This window comes from Calliphora vicina, chromosome 2 (genome assembly GCF_958450345.1).
Source record: "Calliphora vicina chromosome 2, idCalVici1.1, whole genome shotgun sequence".
Classification (NCBI taxonomy): domain Eukaryota; kingdom Metazoa; phylum Arthropoda; class Insecta; order Diptera; family Calliphoridae; genus Calliphora; species Calliphora vicina.
The window spans coordinates 41,326,089-41,353,335 of NC_088781.1; the positions used below are offsets into that span (position 1 = coordinate 41,326,089).

Sequence of the window (27,247 nt, forward strand, 5' to 3'; positions counted from 1 at the left end):
TCTTCCGTGTCAAAATCACCACTTCTGAACCATCTCTCGCACATTTAAACCGATGGATCACATTCACCATAAGCTTTGGTGAGCAATTCGGTACAAAAACGATTTTGTTTTATAGCATTCAAACATCATTTCGGACATTCAATATCGTCTTTCAAAGTCTCTAGGCTTCAATTCTGCCAATTCAATTCACCCAATTTCCCTGTTTTTGGATGAATCCTACTCGCAAAAGGTTTGAAATTGTTGCTTGAGTAGCTCCCAATGATTTTGTAAGCTCTAGATGAGTTTTACAACAATATTCATGAAGTAATGCCTCCAATTCTTGGTCTTCAAACTTTTTTGGCTGGCCTGGGCGATTTTTGTCTTCCGTGTCAAAATCACCACTTCTGAACCATCTCTCGCACATTTAAACCGATGGATCACATTCAGTTGCACTTTTTTCTAATTAAAGAAGTAAAGCAAAACTTCCCGCATATGACGCTTTGTTGGCATAAAATTCGACATTTTCGAAGCAAAAAAAAATAATTGTTTTTTACACAAGTGAGAAGATATGACAGATATGTACCCTTCAAAATGACGTATAAGTTATTAAAAACAAAAACTGCGTTCAAAAGATATTCCATCTATTGTAAATCCAGCATTTTTAAGTCATACACAATAAATTTATTTCCAAAACCTTTTAATTTTGAGAAAGAATTTGTTCATACATATTTTAGCATGTTTATTAATTATCTAGAAATCACTCTAATTTAAAAAAAATACAATTTGTTCGATGAAAATTAAAATTTGTTTCAACAGAAAGAAGTTTCAAATATTATTCCATAGATAAATACACATAGGTCTCCTGTCACCTAACTCAGAAACCTAAGACTCTCATCGTTTAATTGACTCAGAAAGTGATTTTAAGTAATGCAATATTCTTCAAACCTTCTAAATTTGTTTCAAATTGAAAAATTATTATGAATTTAAATCAGTCTATGGATTGACTGATTTATGAACACAACTTTGTTTTTTTCCAACTTTTATTTTGTACGCTTAGATTTTTTCGTAAAGTTCAAACAACTAAAAGTTGTTTTCACAAATTAGTTAATTTAGTAAATTAAAAATTAATTTCCCTTTACTCATATTATTTAAATAATTACTAAAAATTTAAAATTATTTATTTACTTATTGTAATGTGATATTTATTATTTCCCATATTCATTGTAAAATTATTACAGGAAAAAATTTATACTGAATACTAAAGACATAGATGATGATTAATTATAAATGGAAAAACACAAAAAATAAATAAAATTTTAGTATTTTCCTAAAAACTAAACCTTTTTAAAACTAAAAACCCTTTTTTTATGAATCATGGAATCAATAACATTTTTAATAATTGTTTATTTTCTTGCTAAATAATATGAAAATCTATTAATATATTCCAAAGCATGCAATTCTAACTAAATATTTTTAATAAATTTCCTTTTAAATAATCAATTAATTAGCATTTGAATCATCTTCATTTTAGTTTGTTTTTTCAATTATATGTTGTACTTTGAACAAATTGTCATTATTTTGTGTTTGAAAAAGTGTTTACTTTTGCAATTGAAAGTATTTTATACAATTGACAATTGCATTTATTTGTCATGTGTCATCAGTTGTGACACAGTTTTAGTTTGAATTTAATTTATTTTTTGGTTTACATTACAAAATTATTATCGTATTTATACATTTATGTATTTATGTCTAAATGACTTTGACAAAACAACCAATAAGCCCAACAAAAAAAAACCGCACAGTGCTTGTACGTACCCCAGCATAAAACTATAACAAATTATTTTAATTTTTTGTTGCTAAAAAAAATAAAAAATTGTTGTATATATAGAAAAACTTTATGTACAATTATTATCTTTAGTTTGTTTAGAGTTTATATTTTGTTGCTGGTTTTTTTATTTTTGTTAAACTATTAAACTTGCCATATAATAAAATGAAAATCAGCTCATACTCATAATAAATTAAACCACATGTTTGGGGCTTAGGGTATCTCGAAAGAAGAGGTTTTTTGGGTACGATTTATAAAAAATGTGAGGCTGTCAATGAAACAGAAATGTTGAAGTTTTTTAAGTTCTATTGACTGCTACTTTTATTTGTTTGAAACATGAACAAATTAAGCATCATTGACAATGGTTTTAGTTTAAAACTTTTTTTTTTTGAAGTTGCCTTACATTTCCAATAAGAACTTTTTTTCTACTAAACCGATTTTAGTGATTTTCAATACCACATTGCTTAGGACTATGATAAATATTTAAGGTTAATATTATTAATTTCGGTTTCGTATTATGGTTGGGAGTGTGATTTACACAAACAGTCAGAAATTTAGCTTAAAACAATTTTTTTGTTTTTTATAGATTGACTCACATTTTGAATAATAACTTTTTTTCTGCAAAACCAAATTTGCTGATTTTCTATACCAGACAGCTTAGGTGTATTATAATTATTTTAGGATAATTTCATTTATTTTGGTTTCGTATTATGAACGGGAGGTAAATTTGCACAAAATTTATATGTTTTCTTTAAAGAAAACTAAAATTTGTTTAAGGTTGCCTTACATTTTGAATAATAACTTTTTTTATACTTAACTTATGTTACTGATTTTCAATACCACACTGCTTAGGTCAATCGTAAATATTTTAGGTTAATATTATTAATTTTGGTTGCGTATTATGGCCGAGAGTATGATTTACACAAACAGTTAGAAATTTAGCTTAAAACATATTTTTTGTTTATTATAGATTGGTTCACATTTTGAATTATAACTTTTTTCCTGCTAAACCATTTTTGCTGATTTTCTATACCAAAAAGCTTAGATGTATTTTAAATATTTTAGGTTAAAATAATCTGGTTTCGTTTTAAGGACGACAGTGTGATTTACAAAAACACTTAGATATTTTCCTTAAGTAATACAGCCCAATTATGAAAAAAATTCCCTGGAAGTTTTTCCCCATTTCTCATTTTTCCTATTCAAATTCTATGTTAAAAAAAAACGAAAAGTGAAAAAACTCCCGGGGAATTTTTTTTTATAATTGGGCTGATATTTTTTTTTAGGGTTGGCTCACATTTGAATAATAACTTTTTTTCTGTTAAAGCAATATTGTCGATTTTCAATACAGACCAACTTAGGACGATGATAATCATTTTAGATTAATATCATTCATTTTGGTTTCGTAGTAAGGACTACAGTGCGATTTACACTAACAAAAGTTTTTCTCAAAAAATACTTAAATTTTTTTTTAGGTAGCCTCACATTTTGAATAATAACTTTTTTTTTACTAAACCGATTTTGCTGATTAGCTTAGAACAATGGTAATCAGTTTAGTTAAATATCGACAAAATCATGAGAGTGATTTAGACAAAAAGTTAGATGGTTTCCTACAAAACATAGTTTTTTTGAGGTTATTTTACATTTCGATTAATAACTTTTTTTCTGCTAAAGCAATTTTGGAGATTTTTAATAGCAGACAGCTTAAGTCAGTGATAATTATTTTAGGTAAATATCAATAATTTCCCATTCATATTGTGGAAGAGATCGTGATTTACACAAACAGTTAAAAGGACACATATAAAGCAAATATGAACTTAATTATATCCTCATATGCCAGAAGTAATGGTGGCTGTTATAACAAGTATTTATTTGAATATTTGTTATTATTTCTGAACACCCTTATTATTTGGCATTTATATAAAGAAGTAGTGGAGTAAAGTACAACAAATATTGTACCTATTTCTTGCATTTTCAAAACTAGGCAGTTGTCTTAGCGCCTATATAAGCAAAACACAAACGTCTAATAACTACATAGAAAAGCGTAAATATAAGCAACTATTTACACTAGATATATATATAACATGTTTGGCGCATGCCACTTACAAACGTGTGTAAATGCTAAAAAAAAACAAAAACTCTAACACATAATCATACTTAAACTGAAAAAACACACACCAGCGAAAAACAAATGCTCAAAAACTTTAAACGACTGCTGCAATTTGATTAGATTTTATTATGTTGTATAGTTTAAACCAGCAACTCTTGGCTATTACGACGTTATTAACTCTATTGCGAATATAAACTATTAAATATAAAAAAAATACCAGCCAAAAAAAATTTAACACTAAAGTGAGGGTTTGTTTCTTTGCAGTAAGAAATAAGAAATATTTGAAAAAGTTTTTTTTTTTTTTTGTAAATTTTCCTAAGACTGGCATACAGTTGAGGAAAAGGTGGTTTTTAATGCGTTTTGATAACAATTAAGCAGCTATTTTTTTAATAATATATTTTAAATTGTAAGAAATACAATGTTAAGAATCTTGTTTCAAATGTAGGTAGGTAGGTAAACAATGTTATATGTAAAAAAAAAACGTAATTATTTTCTGCAATTGACTAGTAATTGTAGTTTGAAACTTAAGTCTTTTGTTTTACAATATATAGGGTAGGAGTTTTTAGAAAACACTATTCAACACATTAATGATATTTGTTATTTAAAACCAATTATTTACTTAACTAAACCATGTAAACTAATTATAAACTTCAGTGACTTTTATAGTAAATTGTGCATGATATTTTTTTGTTTTGCTAAAAATAGAGGTTTTTTATAATTAAAAAGAAAATAGGAAGATTTATTAATATAAAGTTAACAAATATTATTAGCTTTCCTAATTGATAAGAAGAAGTGCCTTTCAAAGCAAGTCCTCAACCTCAGCCTTATAGAAGACATGATTTTTGTATGGCAATACCCCACTTGGAAGCAATTTTGTTTTCTCAGCTAACTCGCTTGTATTTTAAAAACTGCTAGTAAGTTTAGTTTTCTCATATTTTTCAAAAATAATTAATAAACTGACAAATTATTTGTTTATTGTAATGTGATCTTTATTATTTCTCATACTCATACTATAATTATCGTATAGAAATCATACATTACCCTAATGGCATAAATGATTAATTATAAATGGAAAAACACAAAAATATTAATCAATTGTTCTAACAAAAAGTGTTTTCTAACAAACATAAAACTACCCCTTTTAACAACAATTTGCTATGAATCATTAACAATATTTACAAAAAAACGTCTTTGTAATTGAAAATTATCAATTGCTTACATTTTGCATTGATTGTGGGCTTAATGACATAAACTTTGACTTCAAATAACCACATGAAAAATCTAATTGTGTTAAATCCCATGATCTAGGAAAAGGGAGTACCCAACTAGGAAATATCGCAATAAGTAATTGAGTTATTTGACGGAATGTATGGCATGTGGCACCCTTTAGGCTTAAATAACTATGTTGTCATGTTGTAACAGCCTCATATTCGGTCCAATGATGCCTCCAACCTAAAATTAATTATTTATGATTTTTCGACTTTGATGTCCGTTTTTATATATTTTTTCTTCAAAAGCTAATATATTTGCTAAATTAATTTTAAAGAACAATTTATTTGTAATAAAACAATCTATCTATTATGAAAATTGGTTAAAAATTATAAAAGTTATTAAACTTTTTACAAAGCTAGCCAAAAAATTCTCACCCACGAAATAGTTGATTTACATAGCATAGTTTTAGGGGTCGTTATGTAAATTGTTTTAAAGTCGTTATGGTTAAGTGGAATTTAAATGATTTTACAAAATGTTTGAATTTGAAATTAGCTTTGGTTTTCTTAACATTGTTAATTTGTTTTGATTTTCCCTTTATTTACCATATTTCGTATTTGATGTTTGATTTTATAAATTTTTGTTTGAAGGAAAATATATTTATTAAGATTATTTTAAAGTAGAATTTATTTTTAATAAAACTATTTATGTTTTATTAAAATCGGTTCAAAACTAAAAAAAAAAATATACATTTTCCAAAGTTTACCCTGCATTAATTGCTTGAGTGGTTCTTCTCTTAAAAAAATCTGAATTTAACTGACTTTACAAACTGTTGATTTATTTGAATGGCAATGCCTTCCTGCATCCTTTTTATAATCTTTTGACCTGTTAGTATTTAAAATTAGCGTTGATTTAACTTAACATTGCTGACTTATTTATTTAGCCATCAATTCAAAATTTTTCGTCTCTTATGTCCGTTTTCATAAATTGTTTGTTTGAAAGCAAATATATTTTTTAAGTTAATTTTAAAGCACAATTTATTTCGAATAAAACAATTCATATTTTATTAAAATCAGTTGAAAATTATAAAAGATATTAAACTTTTCCCAAAGCTTAGCTAAAATTAATCACCCACATCAAATATTTGATATTTCATAGCATAGTTTTAGGTGTTATTTTTTAAATTTTATGGAAAATTAAAGTAAGACGTTATTGGAAAGTTTAATAAGTTCTAACGAGTTCATCCGATTTTACAAAGTGAAATATGGATGTATTCAGAACAAAATTGTTTTTATAAATTTGTATTTTAATATATAGGGTTTCATAGAAAAATTTATAAAAATATGAAATTAAATTTGAAAAACTGTTGAGGTATTTTTGAAATGGTTTAAATTGATTTGTGATATCCACAACAAGGCCTTTAAAATATGCTAGTGAAATTATATTTTCATTGTAAGACAGTGTAATGGAGCCTATGCTTTCAAAATAATCGTTTAATATCTATATGACAGAAGGATTTTTAATTTTGGGAATATTCAGAGCCAAAGTAATTAATGACGTGATGCCATTGATGCATTTGTTTATCTCTCCCTTAAACTGTATATTTGGATTTGTAAAAATTACAAGATTGACCTTAATTTATGCTTACATAAATTACTAAATAATCACTATTAAACATTAAATTGCTTTAAGCAATTCAACAAATTCAAAGAAATTAGTTTCTTTCTATAAATAATTTCGCAACAAATTACATATAAATTGCAAAATAAATTGTTCAACAGCTAAAAAAAAAACTTTCATTTGCAATTTTTTATGGGCAACATTAAATTGAGATTAATATCGGCTAATAACTTATTTAGTTAAATAAATATGAAATAATAGCAAATTAAATGAAACCATAAACTAGAGTATTTTGTGTACGTAGAAACAAAACGAAAGAGTTAAGCAACGAAATTTAATAAAGACCTGTACCCACAGTGCTGGCTTTAAAAGCACCAGCCAGCTAAATAAACTTTATGAAACTGATCAACAATTTGAGCAACAAATTTGTCCGACTTCAAACTAATAATGGTGTTTTATTTACTTAAATAATTTATGAAACATTTTTTACAAAGTTTTTTTTTAATAAAATTTTCGTTAAAACAGAAGTGTTACAACTTGAAATGTGAGGGGGGGTATAAAATCATAAAATTATAGGTTAAACCTTAATTTTAAACTTATTTAATTTATGGGGGTCTTTAGCTCTACTCAACATAAATTGGGCATTCATTAATAAATTATATGTGTGTTTAATTTAAATAGTTGTTAAAGTGTTAGCTCTTAAAGGTAAACAAATTATGTATTATTTTTGAAATTTTTAACAGAAAGATATTTAGCAATTAGTTATTTTTATTTTTTTGTGTTGATGAATATTAATTTATTTTTATTTGGTCAAAATTTAGCTTTCAATTTAAAATCATATTGGCATATTTAATTCATTTAGCAGAAACAAAAATCATACGTTTATAATAATTATGCAATTCTATTTGATTTCATTGATAAATACATAAAAAAGCCGGATATTGTATAAAAATATTTTCTTAATTTGGCAAATTTTATTTTTTTCCTACAAAACAATATGAATTTTAGTCTAAAATTAGCACAATTTAAAACAAAAATATGAGAGGCTATAGTTATAAATTCCAATGCAAAAAAATGTTTCACTTTTTAGTAAAAATTCAAGGTTGTGTTTGGCCTCTGTATTTGGGTTAAAGTGCACTCTCTGTTTGTGTTTGAACAATTAAAATTAATTATAATATTAACGTTTTCTGAAGTGTAGTTCAGAAAAATTAGGGGTATTTATCATACTGACCACAGTGGTAATGACCCCTACAAGATTAAAAATGAATTTCCTATTCAATTGAGCAAATAGGGTCATGTGAAGAGCAGAAATTTATTTATAGTATGGTTTTAATATTATCCTACTGGTAGTTTACAACAGCTCAAAAAGTCGAAAGAAATTTTCAATTAGGTTTTATTTTAAAGGAAGTCAAAAATTTTAATACTTTCCACTTATTTTTAGGTTCTTTGATTTTGATGACTATTTTTTTAATTTTTTTCTTTAGATCCATACATAGTTTTGTGCATATGTTGAAAGAATATTTTATTTTAAATAAATCAATGTATATTTTACTAAAATCGGTTGAAAATTCTAAAAGTTATTGACATTTTTCTCAAATTTATCATACATTTTTCATAAACATCCTAAAAGCAAACTTTAATTTTCTATGAACTTTCATAGCATACTTTTAGGTGTTAAAATGAATATAATGTGAAGAGTAAAAATAAGTGGCTATAGTATTAAAAGATTATTAATTTCTACAATTTTCACCCGATTTGAAAAAATTAAATCTTGTTATATTAAGAACAAAAATGACTTAAAAATGTTGTGTTAAAATAAATATGTTTTCATACAAAAAATATTTAAGAAAAGAAGTCAAAGTCGAAAATTTTCGAGAAAAAAAATGGTCAAATATTGCTTAGAAATATGCTTACAATATTTGACACAATGAATTAATTAAACACCATTATAAAGCCCATTTCATCACCTTTCCTCTAATGTTTAAATATGAATTATAAAGGAATATAAAACTTATATAAAGGTACACTAATGGATAAACCCAACCGAAAACAGTTTTTTCAGAATAAATCAAAATTTTTAGGATATTTTTGAAAATTTTAAAAAGATTTCAGTGTAATTAATACAAGTTATATACTTTTGTATTTAAAAAATTAGTGAGTTTTTCATATTTTTATTTTCCAAATCACACTTAGACTCTTTGCCTTCTAAGCAAAATGACATTACGAAATTATTTTATTTAAAATTCTAAATAAATTTAATTTATTTTAAATTATAGTTACCTAAATTTTAATTTCTAATCAAAATAATTATATTAATAATTTATCTTTCTAAAATTTCTGCAAAAAAAAAATATATTTAATTCGAATTAAATACATGCCTAAAATAGAATTCAAATTTAAGTTTAATTGGTTTCATCATATAAATTTGTAAATTTGTATACTCGTGCCTAAAAAACGTGATTAATTTCTACAATGTAATTAAAAAATTCTCATTAAACCAGCAATAGTGGGAGAATTCCATAAAACAAATAAAGGTTATAAATTAATTTAATTAAAATTCTAACAAATTCATTCATTAAAATTAAAGTATTTCATAAGCAAAGACATTGAATTTGATATTTAAACTAATTCATTTTTAATTTAAATAATATTTAAAATATTCGGCTTTAAATTCAAATTTTTCAAATAAAAGAAATTGCTTTAAATATGTAAAATAAAATTAATTAAGAAAATTAGATAAAAAACAAAAGCAATTAACACGAGTATTAATTTATATACCTTGGTTATTTAACAATTAATTTCAAATAAATAAAACAAAAAATCAAAAAGTAAAATTCAAACCGGATATGGTTGCGGGCCATTAGATTTCTTCAAACATCTAAGACAAAATAACTCTCAATTATTTTATTTAAAATATAAAAGAATACCTTATACATTATGGATGACTACAACATATGTATGCCTTATAATTCAATAGGCCTATGTCATTTCCTCTTCTTTATTTTCAAAATTGACTTCTAAATGTGCTCAAATATAATTAATCTTTTTTAAGGTCATGTAAAATTGTTTAAACTTTAGATGGTACCATAATTAAATATTGCTTAATTTTATACTTGAATTGTTTTTGGAGAGTCGAAAAAAAACACATATTATACATTTGTCCTAGAACTTATTGTGGTTGTTGGCAGAATTTATTTACATTTTATTTGTTCCCAAACATACATAAATTATTTTACATTTACTCGTACCACCATCATGTCATTTGTAAGTTGATTATCATCATTATGGTTTTAGCAAAGAAAAATAAAACCATTGTTGTATCTTGCAGATTGTTGAAGAGCTTCTTCTATGATTGTGCAAGAACTTAAAGGCACAGTGGTTTGAAATGGACTACTTTGTGGGCTAAAGTATAAAAAAGTGCCATCTTTTGAAACTGTTGTAATATTTCAATATACAAGCAGTAAAACTGTTCAAAATTGGTAACGACGTTTCGGATATTACTGAATATTCCCTATCCAAATAGTTACTGATTTCCAAATGATCTTTCTATGGGAGTTTAATCATATTTTGCAGTATTTTACGTAACAAACCGTAACAAATGTATATATTGTGGGGAGAGCTTCCATTACTTAATTCAATTTGATCTTAAGTCCATAAAATCTTAATTTGGAATTCATAAATCCTTTCCCATCATCTAATTCTCTAGCTTTATTCAAAGGCTTTTATTTAAATAGAATTCATTCATCGTTGACTGAATTCATAATAGAATTCATTCAAACTTTGAATGATAGAATCTAATACAAATTAAATTAAAATATGATTTCTTCCTTCATTTTTGGTTTTATTTTGCTTTTAGTCATTTTCTTCCTTCATTTTTGTTTTTATTTTGCTTTTAGTCATTTGAATTCAAGAAAGGAATTAATTGTAAAAGGAATGAATTCTCAAGGGAATGAATACAATACATTTAAAATACTAAGGAATTAAGCCTATGAATTAATTCATAATGAATTCCTTAAATAAACAGTTAAGAGATAAAATTAAATTTAATTTCGAAAATGGAATTAAGAATAAATTCTCTCGAACCTTTGGTTGTGGTTTCCAACCAAATGTTCGGAAACCACATAACTGTATCCTTTGTAGGGTAAATTTACCACTTAAGACTAATTTGATTTAAGTTAGGGCCAATTGCCAGCTCTTAGTACAACCACGTATTAAGAGAACTGGACACATTACTACGATTCATCTCACTTTGGTTCTAAGCTGTATCGTATTACTATAATAGCTTTAAGCCCACTGTAACTTATTACACAAACTTATTCATCAACCTTTTACAAATTGATTTCAATGACCAAGCAAATTATCTAAAATTAAGATTGTTTAGTTTTAATACATCCTGTCTTAAATCAAAAGCAAATAAAACAAAACTAATTTCAAATATCTCTCTCTTTTTTCCCCTCTATCAGGTGTTTATGCGCTCCCGTGCATCTGCTACGCACCCCCGAAGATCTCGAACCTGTTGCCCTTAAAGCTTTGCAGCTTGAGAGAGCACGTTCTTTAACCGCCTGCGATGATGATCAGGAGAGCGCCACTGCCGCCACTTATGATGTTTGCCCACCGAGTAAATATCGTTTGCCTTCTGGTGAATGTAATAATGTATCGCATCGTAAATGGGGTGCTCGTGGTGATGTCTTCCTGCGTTTACTGGCGTCCGACTATGCCGACGGCATTAGCCAGCCCAGAAGTTCGCATGGTACACATGCTTTGCCCGATGCTGAATTTGTCATTGAACAATTGCAAAAGCACATTGATCCGGAAGTAAGACATCCTCATATTACCGCCATGTTACCCGCCTGGGGTCAGCTGCTGGCCAATGATTTGATAGAAGTTAGCCAGTTGCCCATTAATGGTAAATGTTGTAAAACTGCGGCGGAACGTAATCCTAGAGAGGTGGAACAATGTTATGTACGTTCTGGGTCCGATTGTAAGGAGTATAGACGTTCAGCTCCTGGCTATGATGTGGAATCTTGCACAAAACGTGAGTTCTATTTTACTAACTTATAAAAATATTTGTTTTAAACAAATTTTCTATCTGTTCCTAGATAAACGTGAACAAATGAATGTGGCCTCTGCCTATATTGATGCCAGTGGTTTGTATGGCTCTACTCTGCAAGATTACCAAGAAATACGCACTTATATTAGTGGTGGTGTTAAAGTAGATGCTTGTAAATATTGCACAGTTCCTGGTGCCACAGGTGCTTTACATCGTGCCCTGTTGCAAGAACACAATCAAATTGCCGAACAATTGGCTCATTTGAATTCTGACTGGTCCGAAGAGGATGTATTCCTGGAAACCAAGCGTATAATTACCGCTCAAATTCAACACATTACCTACAATGAATTTTTACCCCTGGTGCTGGGTCAGGAGACAACAGCCAAAGAAGGTTTAAGGTGAGTTAAATATAATTTTTAAATTAGGAAAAAGTATTGTAAATATTTCTTTTAATTTAGACTGGCTGCTGAAAAACACTCGACCAACTATTCCAGTATCAATCGTGGTGGTATTTATAATGAATTTGCTACCAGTGCTATGCCTGCCTTTTTGACCATGTATCCTCCAGAAATGGTAAGTTTTTAATAAACATAAAATCAAAAATCATACTTTATTAATATTTTCCTTTCTTTAGCTTTCCAACACAATGTCCTCATCCCAATTGCTCTCCGTTGCTGCCTTGCAAAAATCCCTATTACCTGCCACTGCCAACGAAGCAGGCTGGACTGATTTAGCTTTGGCTATGCATCGTGCCCGTGATCATGGTGTCCCATCTTATGTGGAGGCTTTGGATTTGTGTGAAAAACGTTTCTCCGACAATGCCAACATTACCTTTGACAATTTGCACAAATACTCCCACATACCCGAAGAACACATTACCAGTCTTAGAGATATTTATCAATCAGCCAATGATGTCGATTTATTGACAGGTGCTCTATTGGAAGATCCAGCTGTGGGAGCCCTGTTTGGTCCCACAATTTCCTGTTTGTTGTCTTTGCAATTTGAACAGCTTAAGAAAACCGATAGATTTTGGTATGAAAATGATTTGCCACCCTCCTCTTTCACCTTGGAACAATTAAAGGCTATTAGACAGACTTCTTTGTCGGGATTGTTGTGTGCTTCGCATCAAGTCCGTGAGGCCCAATCAAAGGCTTTCATAAGAGAAGATAATTTCTTGTAAGTTTCCTTTTCATTAACACATGTTTTTGGCTTAAGTTTCTAAATTATTGTTTTTATAATTTAGGAATACTCTTTTGAAATGTGATCAAATCCATAAATTTGATTTACGTCCCTGGTTAAATAATCCCGAAGATGAGGAACACATTGAACATGTTGAAGTTGAACCTCAAGTCAAGGAAGTTATGAGTGAATTGAATCCTGAGCTATTGGAAGCTGCTGTCGAAAGAGCTAAAATTGAATTGGAAGATCGTAAACGTTTTGAATATGAGTCCTGGTTATCACGTAAGTTTTTCTTTTATTCTCTTCCTAGATAAAATTATTAATTTGCTTAATTGTTTTAGAGGGTGGCATTAGTGCCAAATCTCCTGATGGTGTGGCAGCTTCTTTCAGCAAGGCCAACCACAATGCCTTGTTGCTGGCCAACTCTTCGCTGATGTTTGAATTGGCTTCCAATGAAATTTTAAATACTTTGACCTCCATTAACAGACGTAAACGTCAAATCTTTGATTCCGGCCTGAACTTCAATCGCAATGAGTTGACCGAAACCTTGCAAACCATTGATATCAACAGCTTTTTACAAAATCGTCCGGCTAAGACAGAATGCGATGATCCACCAGTATCCTGTGATACTACTACACCTTTCCGTACCTTTACCGGTTATTGTAATAATTTACGCAATCCCAACTGGGGCAAATCTTTGACCACCTTCTCACGTCTATTGCCCGCTCAATATGATGATGGTATTTCTAAGCCCAGACTATTAGCTGTTACCGGTGCTCCTCTTCCAAATCCCAGAACAATTTCCACTGTTATACATCCCGATATTTCCAATTTACATACCCGCTACTCCTTGATGGTGATGCAATATGCCCAATTCTTGGACCACGATTTAACTTTGACACCCATACACAAAGGTTTCCATGAATCTATACCCAGCTGCAGAAGATGTGATTCCAAACAAACTGTACATCCTGAATGTAATCCCTTCCCCGTGCCTGCCGGTGACTACTATTATCCTGAAGTGAATGTTACTAGTGGCGAACGTTTGTGTTTCCCCTCTATGAGATCTTTGCCTGGACAATTGACTTTGGGTCCCCGTGATCAAGTCAATCAAAATACTCACTTCTTAGATGCTTCCATGGTTTATGGTGAAAACAACTGTCTGGCTTCCAAATTGCGTGGCTTCAATGGCCGCTTAAACTCTACCATCCATCCTGTTAGAGGCAAAGAATTGTTGCCCCAAACTAATGAAAATCCCGAATGTAAATCTCGCAGTAATCTCTGTTTCATTGGTGGTGATGAACGTGCCTCCGAACAACCAGGTCTCACTGCCATTCACACCATTTTCTTGCGTGAACACAATCGTATTGTTGAGGGCTTAAGAGGTGTAAATCCTCACTGGACCGGCGATCAATTGTATCATCATACCAGACGTATTGTTGCTGCCCAAGTTCAACATCTAACATTCAATGAGTTCCTGCCACGTATCTTAAGTTGGAATGCTGTCAATTTGTATGGCTTGAAACTGTTGCCTCAAGGCTACTACAAAGACTACAATCCTTCCTGTTCGCCAATTATCTTCAATGAGTTTGCTGCCGCTGCCTTCCGTATTGGTCATTCATTGTTGAGACCTCATATTCCTCGTTTGAGTCCTCAGCATCAACCCGTTGATCCTCCAATTTTGTTGCGTGATGGTTTCTTCAGAATGGATGCTTTATTGCAGGTGATTATTTTTGACAGAGTGGGAAGATTTTAAGAAGGTTTTTATTTATTTTTATTTTAATTAAAGCCTGGCATTATCGATGAAATCATGCGCGGTTTGGTGGCCACTCCCATGGAAACTTTGGATCAATTTATTACCGGTGAAGTTACCAATCATTTGTTCGAAGATCGCAAGATTCCTTTCTCGGGTGTGGATTTGATTGCTTTGAATATTCAAAGAGGTAAGTTAAAACAAAGGAATCCTATTTTATAAAAACTGCATTAGATTTCGAATATTTTAATTTTCGATTTGATACCAATGAAAAGCTCCCTTTTTAATTGCTTGTTATTTTGTATTTAGGTCGTGATCATGGTCTTCCCTCTTATAACAACTATCGTGCCTTGTGTAATCTAAAGAGAGCCTCCAACTGGAATGATTTGAGTCGTGAAATTCCCACTGAAGTTATTAATCGTTTCAAGAAAATCTATCCTACTGTTGATGATATTGATCTATTCCCCGGATCTATGACTGAAAGACCTTTACAAGGCGGTTTAGTGGGTCCCACTTTGGCCTGTATAATTGGTATACAATTCAGACAGTTGAGAAAATGTGATAGATTCTGGTAAGTTTATAAAACAAATATTCTTTAAATTAAGGAACCAAATTTCTAAACTTTCTTTGTGTTTCTAGGTATGAAAATCAAAATCCTGAGGTTAAATTTACTGAAGCTCAATTGGCGGAAATTCGTAAGACTACCTTGGCCAAGATTGCTTGTGAAAATTTGGAAATTCCTGGTGATATGCAACGTGCTGCTTTCGATTTGCCCAGTAACTTCTTGTAAGTTTAATAATAATTTTTTTGGGAAAGTAAAGAGAAATTTATTTATTGTTTTTGTTTATTTTCCTTAATTTAGAAATCCCCGCGTACCTTGTCACTCTATGCCTCAAATCGATTTGAGTGCCTGGCGTGAAAATGTTCAGGGCTGTCAAATTGGCAATCGTCATGTCAGAGTAGGAGAATCAGCCTTCCCCTCACCCTGTACCAGCTGTGTATGCTCCACAGAAGGCGTAAGTTTTATTATAGCATCTTCATAAACCCTTTTTTTAAACATATTTTCTTTGTCTCTTCCTTAGGCTCAATGTGCCTCACTGCGCATTACCGATTGCGGTCAACTGATTAGACAATGGCCTAAAGAAGCTATTCTACGCGATGAAGTGTGCAATTCACAATGTGGCATTTACCTCAATGGTCAAAATGGCAATTTCAATGCCCAGGCCCGTCAATCTCAAGTACCACCCTCTCGTGTACAACGTTCAAGGCCACAAAATCTATTCAAATTCCCCGATCTTACACCCTTCATAGCATCATTGTAAATTTAAGGCAAAACTAAAACTTTACCACGATACTTAAACGTTAAACTTAGAAAATACTTATTAATGAAAGAAACTATAACAACAAAATCCAACATGTCCGCCATTAGTTAAACAACAATCAAAGTGGACATCATTTTAGCCCTTCTAAAACTTTGCTTTAAAACCGCAAAGAAAAAAGGCTTAAAAAGTAAGAGATGTCCACTTAATTTCTTTCAAACTTAGGAAATTAATAAATTTATAATTGATGTATATAAAATAATTTGTTAGTTGTACTAAGCAAGAAAATTACTTGTTCACTTTAATTAAATAATTTTCTTGAAAATGGAAAATGTAAATAATTTTAAATACCTACACAGAAAATCTATAATTTAAGAAGAAAACAAAAAACTTCAAAAAGAGAAGAAATATTAGTTACTCCAAGTTTTTTTTTATAAATATTTGTTATAAACTTTAAAGACTTATTATGTATGCACTTTTTACTATAAAAATATATTATTATATTGTATGTAATATAAACTCTTACACCATTTCCAATAAGCAATAAAAAAAAAACTCATCTTCATCTTCTTTTCGAAATTCAAAACGTACTCAAACTTTTTCGAAATGGTGTTTGGAACTCTGTTTCTTTAGTATTGTTAGTAAAAATTTCCTACTTTTTCAACTACTCTCTACACTATCACTTTCAAAATCAACACAAAAAAATGTTTTAGTTCCATTTAACTGCCTCTATTTTTATGCATATAACTTTAGTTTATACTAAATACTATACAAAGAAAATTTAATACATTTCTTATATATTTCCTTTAGATTTCAATGCATTTCTTTTGCTTATTTATTGATATTTTATAATTAAAACTAAAAAAAAAACATAAACGATATTGTATAATAAATATATATATTTTTAATTGTAGTTGTCCACGATAATTAATAAATAAATGTTACTGTTAAGATAAATAAAATGAAAAATCGTTTAATTCTAATACTATTTGGGTCGAACATTACATGAATTCATTTCATTACTCATTACATGTATGTGTAAACATCAATTCATAAAATGCTTCTAAAATGATGTTTCAATACAGCTCCTTAATATATAATATGGTCCGCCGCATCACCTTTTTATAAATGATAACATCAACAAAATTTGCAGTAAATAACATTACCGATAAGCTAACCCAAAAATACTCCTTCGGTTCGTCTGCCATATTACCTTTTAAAAACCTTTAAAAACAGTTCCAAAGTGTAGCCTTATATTTCCTAATGTGTGACAAAAACAGTCAGTCCTATTACAATAATATCAAATTGAAAGTTTCAATTTTAAATCTACAACTTTATACGCCAATTAATTATTATATTTACTAATAAATATAAAAAAAGTTTACAACTAAATTATAATGAAGAAATATTATATTAAACAGATTTAACAAAATTATTCATAAATAATTCATTACTTTATTTTAAAACCTTTCATTAACCCAAACATCATAAAAATTACACTTCATTTCATTTAAATAAACTTTTATTTAATACTCATACGTACAACTACTACTTATGTACATACTGACGTCATCACCAAAAAGTTCTGCAGAAATTTCCAACGTGAAATTTAAGGCCAAATTGATTTCTTAACACCAGGCGCAAAGAATGTGAGAAAACAAAGCAAGTAAATTACTTAAATAAAATTCACAGCATACTTTAGGGATGTGAAAAGTATTTGTGTCAGCCGGTCACCGAAAAACTGCATAAGGTGACTCAAATACTTTTCACATCCCTAAAGTATGCTGTGAATTTTAATTAAGTAATTTACTTGCTTTCTTTTCTCACATTATGTGAGCCTGGTGTTAAGAAATCAATTTGGCCTTAAATTTCACGTTGGAAATTTTTGCAGAACTTTTTGGTGATGACGTCAGTATGTAAGTAGTAGTCATTTATTTATGTACGTATGCATATGTGTTTTAAATAAAAATTAATTTAAATGAAAGGGACTACTAGTTTTTATGATGTTTGGGTTAATGAAAAGATTTCAAATAAAGTAAAGAATTGTTTTTGAATATAATTTCTTCATTGTAAACTGTTTTTTGTTATTTATTAAGTAAATATAATTGACATATAAAGTTGTAGATTCAAAATTCTGTTTTGCTATGAATTTTAACATAATAAATTTACTTGTTGTGTTTTTTACATGAAAACTATCAGGTTTAAGTGGTCATAACTCTAAGTAAGTAGGCTTTAGGGAATCCCATGATGTGGGTACTCAATGGAATCGTATTGAAAACGATATTCTGATGAAATAAGCGTCGTTTCAATATGTTTAATAGTTTCATTAATATAATAGTGCATTTACACCAAATCAAAAACTAAAATTTCAAAAACCACTATGTTTACTCGTGCATTTTAAGTTTTAGCTTGTTAATTACTAAATCGAGCAAATATATAACCGGAGTTTAATCGGCTAATAATCGGTTAATTTAAAATTATTCGATTAAAAGAATGGAAACCATTTAAGTAGTCATAACTTGGAGTTGGCTATACGGATTGCCATGATGTGGGTACTCATTGGAAGCGTTTTGACATCAGCTTTCTGATAAACTAAGTTTCATTTAATTAATATTCAGTAGTATTAATTGTTTGAAATTTTTTTATTTTATAAATTTGTGAGTTGCATTTTTTAAAAATTAAACGAATTAAATTAAATTTATTTTTTGGTATGTTATTCGTTTTACAGTAAATTTTATTTAAGAAAAATTAAAAATAAAGTATTGTTTTACAATAGTTTTTGGTTTTAGTACATAAATAATTCTAGATTGTTACTAAATTCTATTAATTCATTATAATTTGTACAGAGTTTTATAATACACTGGATTATTTGGGGAATGTTAAATTGACTTGTAGGTATTTTTGGATTTCGGAAATTTTGAGTATAGCCACGTTCAGAAGAGTATATATTCTGAAAAGAACAAGAAATTTAATGAAGAATCTCTAAAACAATATAATTAAAAATATAGTTTACCTTGATCAAATATTAAATAAATGTTACGAGTTCAGATTTAGTCTGTAATTCCAGTTATACTCTGATTTTATCAATATTATAAGACTCACTTAGGCGTATCTGAAAATATTTAAAAGATATTAAAGTTATTTTTAAGTTGGTGTAAATGATTTATTATTTATTTAGTTAATTAAGACCATTTAAAGTTGAGTCATTATATAAATTATTTATATTTGATGATTTCAAACATTCCTTTTGGAGATAAGTGGCTATAAAGGGGGCTTATTCTGTTACTCGATTCGAAAATAAAAATACTCGAATTTGTAAATGTTAAATCGTTTCTTAAGCAATGAAGGGAATGCAATAGATGCTTAAATTTTGACTTCACTGCATAGTAGTAGTGAAAAGTTTGGTTTTGGCCTTTCTTAGCTTACTTCGTCAGATTATAGAACTATATTTGAATGTACAGTACCTACTTTTAAGACCGTTGCAATAAAACCATTTTGAAATTATTATTTTTCATTATACTGTGCTATAATTGGTTTAATTTTATTAAATCTGTTTTGTATCTCTTTTTTTTGTTTTTGTTGATATTTAACCATCTAAATTTTTATTTGTATTTCAAATACATTTTCTTATTTTCTTTTTATATACTTTTATAATATATGTATGTTATGTTTATAGTAAATTAAACTTTATCAACTGTTTTGCAATTACAATTTAATATTATTTTCATTTAAATAACATTTAATTTAAGAAGAAAAAAACTCTTTAAATTTAATAGTTATTATGGATATTACTTAATTAAATATTTAATTATTTATTTACATTTAAACATATAGATATTTGAAAAGATTTTTTTGTCTTTAATATACAAAAAAAATTCAAAATCTATTTAACAGACATACACAAAAAGTAAATTTACAAATTAATTACAATTAATCATATATAAATTATAAATATAATAATAATAAAAAAATATATTTAATTCTTATTTAATTTTATTAAATAAAATAATAGAAAATAATGTGATTAAAATAATAAATTATTTATATAAAAATTAAAAAAAAAAAATAATTAAATTCGAAAGTTTTGTTTTTTATTGTTCAAACATAAAACATTTAAAAGAATTTTTAAAAGCTAACATTTTTGAAACTTTTTTTCTTAATAGTTTATAGTTTATATTGAAGTATTTACAGATCTACAATAGTTTTGTTTGTTTTTAGCAATTAACAAACATCGATTACATTGAGATATTAAATAGTTTATAGATCTAACCCAAAACAATTTTATTAACAATGCAAACATATCTTAAAGTTTTCAGGAACGAAGAAATAGGAATTTGTTGTTTAAAATTTCAACAACATTTGCTAATTTTTAAATATTTGTAATGTTGTTGGCAAACTGCCCAATAATAGTTTTAAATTTGAATTTCTAAATATGTTTGCTGGGTTAGTATCTGATTTCTTTTAAAATTTGGAGCAACAAAATCTCAAATTTTCTTAAACAACTTATTTGCTATTTATATCATTTATAATGTTTAAAGTAATAGTAGATAATAGATTTTTGAATTTCCTTATTGGCCTAGGAACCAAAATTGAAATCAAAATTTATTTGTTTTGATACCCGTCTTAATTCCATATTGAATATTTAAATCTTAAGCTTAAGAATTAACATTAAACTTAAATATTTCTAAAGACAAAATACTATTTAAGTGTTTTTCATTTTAATAAAACAGCGACAAAATTGACTTGTTTAAAATTCAAAACAAATAGGTTTTCTATATTAGTAATAATATTTTAAATTAAGAAAACAATAAATTTTAAATAAAAAAAAATCTTGAAATAAAAATTTATTAAATTAAGAGCCTGATTCAGAAACAAAAATGGAAACAAAAAATTTAAATTTTTTGTATGAAAAACTTTCTAAAATTGTATTAAAACTGAGTGATTTTCATACAAACATTTTAAAATTATTTTACAGTTCAGTTTCTGATTCAGTTCAAATTTAACTTTTATTAAAAGATTTTTGGGTTAAAAACAATTTTTAGTTGTTAATTTTGTTCTTATTTAATTACAATTAAATTGAATTAAAAATTTTGAATATTGTTCGTTTTAGCTTATAAACAATTTTTAACAAATTCTTTTATTTTTTAGAATTTTTTTTTTTCAAAATTTATTTGGTTTTTATTATTATTGTATTATAATTTAACTTAATTACAAATTGAACTATGTTTTTAGGTTTTCATTTTTTTTTGTTTTAAATTATTGTATGACGTGTGACTACATATTTTCAACTAAGTTGATTTATTTATCTTTTAAATATGTTTATTACTTTAGATTTAGTTTAATTTTGTTAAATATACAATAATAGGAAACTTTAGGATTTATTTTGTTTAGTAATTAATAAAATTATTTAACGGTATGTATTTCATTTTTCATTTTTTGTTTTCTAAAACATCTAAAGAACAAATTTGTTTTAAAAAACTATTTTATGTTTCTTTAATAAGTTTTTTTTATATATTTTCCTTTAAGTAGTAGCATATTTAGTTGTAAAACTTAATTGGTTGATTATTTGGTCAAAAATAAATTAAATTCTTAAGATAGTTTAAACCACCTAAGATGTTTAAGATGCTTTCAAGGCAACTGTTTACAACAAGAAACTAGTATAACTTGACATTTTCAAGTGTCAGACAAAGTATAAACTTTGACAGTCCCATTTTAAAAAAATATAGCCAAGTTTCTCTTATCTTTGACCTTGGAAACATATCTTAATGCTTAATCATTTAACAAAGTAATTTCTTAAACAAATTATCTTACATACTTAAGCCCTTTAATTTACTTAAATCTTACAAATCCGTCTCTTTAGAAAACAATCATCGCAACAATTAACCCATCAACTATAAAGCCAACACTGCACCCAAACCTTTTTTTCTCTCTAAACAAAAAAACAGAGCATTTTCTTGCTCTTTTTTCTTTAGTTCTTCATTCCTTTATTTATCACATATTGACGTTTGGGGCATGGTAGTTATAGATTGACTAGTTTTTGTTGCTGATGTTGCAGTTTCAGTTGCATTTGCATTGGTATTATTACAGAAATTGGTGGTAAGAGTTGCGGCCCCATTCGTTTCCGAATGGCGACGTGATAATACATTATTTGGCAAGTAATTGAAATGACCATTGGGTACGGCCGCATAGGCGGCACAACCATTGGAGGTAGTCGTAATGTGTGGAAATTTTTTATCGAGATTTCCTAACTTACCAACGATTTTTGGTATTTTATCACTTTCCGACAGAGTGGACTGGTTGGATAAATTCAAACCTGCACCGGTTGTTGTTAGACCACCAGCACTGCTAGCACCGCTGCTGTGATGATGGTGATGATGATGATGGTGGTGGTGTTGTTGGTGATGGCCATGATGTGTGTGTCCCTGATGATGAGAGTTAGACGAGGACGCTGAGGAACTATTATGATGATGATGATGGTGTTGTTGTGGCTGCTGTGGTGTAACACTCTGTTGATGACCCGCACCAGTGCCACAGTTTGCCATTGAAGGTGTACTTTTACTATAGGCTCGATTACTACCATTTGCACGTAGCATTTCATTGGCTCCCTTCAACGATGACGTCTTTCTAACACGCATGCACTCACAATTTCGACATGATGACGATGACGAGGAATTGCGCTGCCTTAGTATCTTAGAATTGAGACTATCCACATTGGCCGCTATCATTTGGGCTTGTGTTTCGGTTAGGGAACCTTTTTTGGTGGGCGAGTTAGGAGAACTGTCCTCTTCACCAGTGGGTGGTGGTGTTGACAGCCTACTAGAGGCTGTTGAATAACAAATTGTTGAATGTTCTTGCAATAGTTCGGTTTCCGAATCATCATCATCTGCCTCAATGCCCGTCTCATCTTCGTCGGCATCATTTTCTGTGGTTTGATCCAGTTCTATGGCATCGTCTTCATTATCATTTTCAGCTTCTAGTTCATTTTTGAGATCACTATTTGGCGTTACTGTGGCATCCGGTGTATTTAGTATGCTTTTGGTGTGACTGTTGCGATTGTTTTTAGTTCGTACGATGCCATTGCTTTTTTTGTTCTGTTTCGTTTCAACACCTTCGGCAAGTGAAATCCAGTGTTGGCGATTATCGCGAACTCCCTCGACTAGAGGTTCTAGTTTATCGGAGAGTTGTGAAAATGCCTGCAAGGAAAGATAGGAGATTGTCAGTGATAAGTTATTAACATTTTCTCGTAAATCTTAAGCAAAATTGGAATTATTGTAAAAAACCTGTTTTCTTTTTTGATAAAAACTATTTTATGAAAAAAAAAGGTTTCAAATTTTTCAAATTGAAATAAAAATTTTATTTATGAATGTTTTTTAGTGAAATTTTACAGTTATATAGATTTTTCTATTGAAAATTAAAAATAAAAACAAATTTTGAAATTTGTTATCAGGAATCCCGAAAATCCTAAAAAAGTTTTGAAAAATCCCAAAAATGGGATTTTTTAGTTTTTTGGATATAATTTCTATACCAGGGGCGGGATTATCGGAACCCTTCACAAAATAATTAAGAACATATTTGGCCATCTAAAATGGGTTACTATATTTTGATACCGACCATGCGATTTGAGAATTTTTGCTCTGCAATTGAATTTTATATAAAAAAATAGGAGTGTTTTGGATGAATCTGGTTCCCTCGGTACAAAAATTTTAAAACTTTTTTCCATTGAAAATATTTGATGTAAAGTTAGCTTTACAAAAAGTATAAATTCCTTATACATCTTCTTAGAAATTTTTTAGATAACTTACAAAACATAAAAGTACTTTTTTTCCCAAAAAACTACCGAAAAATCGTCTTTTTTAAATTCAAATGCATATAATTTTTGAACAATTCTTTTATTATTTGACACATAAATTTGTAATTAGTTCTTTAAAGAAATAATGGAGAAAATATTTAGATCCACTGTTATCAAAAAATGGGAGAAGGGTGGGTAAAAATGTTCAAAATTTTATTTTCAAATGCGAATATCTCCCAACTACAAGATATAATTGATAGCTACACCAAGGTTTTTTGTAGTGCTTCGACAATACTTCATCTTTGAGAATGTGAAATTTTATTCAAACCTGACTAACCATCTATATATACCACTGTGTGTCGTTATCAAAGATATATGGGCCGATAACACCGCCAATCCCAAATCCATTCCAAACATTGACTTTTTCGGGATGTATCTTTGAGCATGTGAAATTTTATTCAAACCTGACTAACCTTCTAGAAGTTACAGATTTATTTTCTTCTTTTTTCTATACCACTGTGTGTCGTTATCAAAGATATATGGGCCGATAACACCGCCAATCCAAAATTCATACCAAACATTGACTTTTTCGGGATGTATTGGACGCTGTCGGATCTCTAACAGGTCTCTAACCTGCTAACATTAACATTGAAGCTGCTAAAAACTCTACAATTCGAACATTCTAGTCTGTCCATTAAGATCATGCATGAAGGTACTGGAAGGAAGATGGCGCTGTGTATAAATAGTTGCAGAGGTTGGAGTCGGTAGTCAGTTTATAATAGGCGCTGTTAGAGTTAACATCGACTGTCTTGTAAATTATATAGTGTAATTTAAGTGTTTTGAATTCTGAATTATAAATGTATATTTGTATAAAAACACATAGTGACTATTTAAACTGTTGTTGTGTAAATTTGAATAAATAAAGAGTTGTTACAATTTTAAACTACTAAACTGCTTTCATTTGCAATCGAAAGTATGCGATTTATTTAAAGGAAATAAACCACAGTTTTTAAAAGGTAAAAACGTAACAATTATAAATTTATATTCTTTAAAAAATACAAGAAAATAAATTTCAACTTACCTCATATATTGGCAAGCAAATGGAGTCAATAAAGCCAACCTGCATCATGGGTAATTCATCTTCTTTTTCACGGTTCATAATGTCCTAAATTACAAAAACATCATAAATTAATCTCTTAATACAGAAAATTCTAACAAAATTCTAACTTACAATAGGCGTAATATTTAATTCCTGTTTTTCCATATCACCCTGTTCAAAGAATTCCGAACTAACCAAATCGGCTACACGTTTCTCGATGTCCCAAGGTTTCGTTATGGCCGATAAATCACAAACGGTCATGCTCATGGCACGCAATAAAGCACGAGGCTCTTCATCAACCCAATAGCTCATGGGTTGCTCTTGGACGCTTTGCAAAAAGGTGCCACGTTTTCTATAAAACAAGAACAATAATTTAATATTAAAATAAAATTATTTAAAAAAAGTGAACAATCTAACCTTAAATAAACCGCCAAATCGGTAGATAATATAGCATCTTCTAATACTTTAATGACACGACAATAATCCTCCGAAGATAAATTCGCCAAAATTTGATTGCCAGGACTGTTTAAGATCATTAAACACTGATCGAAATGATGATGTTCCATGGTAGAAGTGGAATACAATTGAGCCAATGGAGAAGAAGCTCTAAATAGAAAAAATAATATAATTTAAATAAATTTGTTTAATTAAATTGAACAAAAAACTCACTTTATTTGAAATGAATTATTGGTCCCCCGGTGATCTAAATCATGGCATAAACAGGCTATTATCAATGCCAAACATTCAATTTCACCAAATATCTTCCACCATTGCGTGGCCTGTCCATGATGGGAAATCTTTGATTAGTAAAATCAATTTTTTACATACAAAATTTAAAAATAAATGAAATTAGAAACAGATGAAACTCAAGCAAAATAAATTTAAATAAATAGGGGAAAGGAAAACAATGACAAAAAGGACAAAAAGGAAAAAAACAAGACAAAAAACAGAACAGTTTTAGGGTTTTAGCACAAAAAATAAAACTCAACTTACCGTTAATATGGCAAACATCATTTGGGCCACATTAAAGGCATGTCGCCAGTTATGATAAGTGACATTGCGATAATTCTTTTTGACACTCAACAGCCAGCGACACAAGACCTCGTAGTCAATGTGAAAACGTTCCACGAAATCCAAATCCAAAAACATACGCAAGCATGCCTGTTAAAGGAAAATAAGGTGGAAACACACAAGTTTATTAAATATTTATTTAAATAGTTTGTGCAAAAATAAATCCTTTATACCTTTAATGTATCATCATCTTCGAAATGTATATCATCAAAACGGAAATCATGTAAACGGAAATGAGCAGCGGATGGTACTCTTAAGCGCTAAAAGGAAATACAGGATATTATAAACAAATAAATAAAATATTTATGATAAAAATGAAATGAAGAACAAGTAAGAGTGCTTTATTCGGCTGCACCGAATCGTGTATACCCTTCACCAAATTATACTTCAAAATAAAAATTTTAAATACAATTTTTAGGTAAACAATATTTATTTTTTTCCAGCTGTTTTATTAATTTTTTGAAATTTATTTTTTTAAATTTTATTTTTTTTTAAATTTTAAAATTTTTTTTGTTTTTAAAATTTTTTTAATATTCAGCGAAAACAAACTTTACCTGAAAAAAAAATTCGGGTTAAAAAATATTTTTTCCGATTTTGACTCATTGTAGGTCCAACTTACTATAAACGTCTTATATACGTCGTTGCAAAGGTCTTTGAAATATCTATCATTAGATATCCATATTGTCTATATTAATGACTTTGTAATCAAGATGTAGGTCAAAAATCGAGGTTGACATGGTTTTTTCCTTATATCTCAGCCATTTGTGGACCGATTTTCTCTATTTTAAATAGCAACCGAGCCGGAAGAATACCGGAGATATTGATGTATGAATCGTGTATGTTAGTTATTTGGGGGCTTCGGAAAGTTGATTTCAACATACAGACGGACATGGCTTAATCGAATCCGCTATCTATAAGGATCCAGAATATATATACTTTATAGGATCGGAAAATTATATTGTGAAAATTATAAACGGAATGACAAACTATATATCCTTCTCACATTTGTGAAAAATAGGTGAATAAATCGAGGTAGTTTTTTCGATTTTAAATAGCAGCCTAAGTTGGACTATAACGGATATATTAATGTATTAATCATGTATGTAAGTTATTTGCGAAATTGGGAAAGTTGATTTCAACAGACTGTCATGGCTATAGCATACGATATATATCCCATAAATATACAGTGGTGGTCAAAACATATGCAACCAGCAACAGAATTTTACAAAAGTGGTTTAAACTAGTTT

The 27,247-nt window shown here is 28.8% G+C and overlaps 2 protein-coding genes across 6 annotated transcripts in view; one reads left to right on the plus strand and one right to left on the minus strand.

Moving 5' to 3' along the window:
* LOC135950015 (uncharacterized) overlaps window positions 1–17,010 on the plus strand; it is a 66,887-nt gene extending 49,877 nt beyond the window's left edge. The window contains exons 2-12 of the mRNA XM_065499500.1: window positions 11,204–11,775; window positions 11,840–12,188; window positions 12,249–12,363; window positions 12,425–12,966; window positions 13,034–13,251; window positions 13,311–14,692; window positions 14,759–14,912; window positions 15,032–15,293; window positions 15,362–15,508; window positions 15,585–15,738; window positions 15,805–17,010. Of these exons, the coding sequence (XP_065355572.1) occupies window positions 11,204–11,775; window positions 11,840–12,188; window positions 12,249–12,363; window positions 12,425–12,966; window positions 13,034–13,251; window positions 13,311–14,692; window positions 14,759–14,912; window positions 15,032–15,293; window positions 15,362–15,508; window positions 15,585–15,738; window positions 15,805–16,044 (4,135 nt within the window). The 3' untranslated portion in view covers window positions 16,045–17,010. The remainder of the gene's footprint in view (window positions 1–11,203; window positions 11,776–11,839; window positions 12,189–12,248; window positions 12,364–12,424; window positions 12,967–13,033; window positions 13,252–13,310; window positions 14,693–14,758; window positions 14,913–15,031; window positions 15,294–15,361; window positions 15,509–15,584; window positions 15,739–15,804) is intronic.
* A 1,829-nt stretch (window positions 17,011–18,839) lies between these two features.
* Pde11 (Phosphodiesterase 11) overlaps window positions 18,840–27,247 on the minus strand; it is a 220,252-nt gene continuing 211,844 nt past the window's right edge. Inside the window, exons 11-19 of one of the 5 annotated variants that reach the window (XR_010575924.1) lie at window positions 26,174–26,260; window positions 25,923–26,090; window positions 25,599–25,726; window positions 25,347–25,535; window positions 25,062–25,281; window positions 24,912–24,995; window positions 22,295–23,234; window positions 19,055–19,153; window positions 18,840–18,991 (exon numbers count right to left, since the gene is read on the minus strand). Coding sequence is in view for 4 of the 5 variants with exons in the window: in XM_065499484.1 (XP_065355556.1) it covers window positions 22,026–23,234; window positions 24,912–24,995; window positions 25,062–25,281; window positions 25,347–25,535; window positions 25,599–25,726; window positions 25,923–26,090; window positions 26,174–26,260 (2,085 nt within the window). In the remaining variant the exon portion in view is untranslated. Of the gene's footprint in view, window positions 18,992–19,054; window positions 19,154–21,401; window positions 23,235–24,911; window positions 24,996–25,061; window positions 25,282–25,346; window positions 25,536–25,598; window positions 25,727–25,922; window positions 26,091–26,173; window positions 26,261–27,247 lie in introns of those variants that run through there. The other 4 variants (XM_065499484.1, XM_065499481.1, XM_065499482.1 and 1 more) reach the window with 4 other exon arrangements.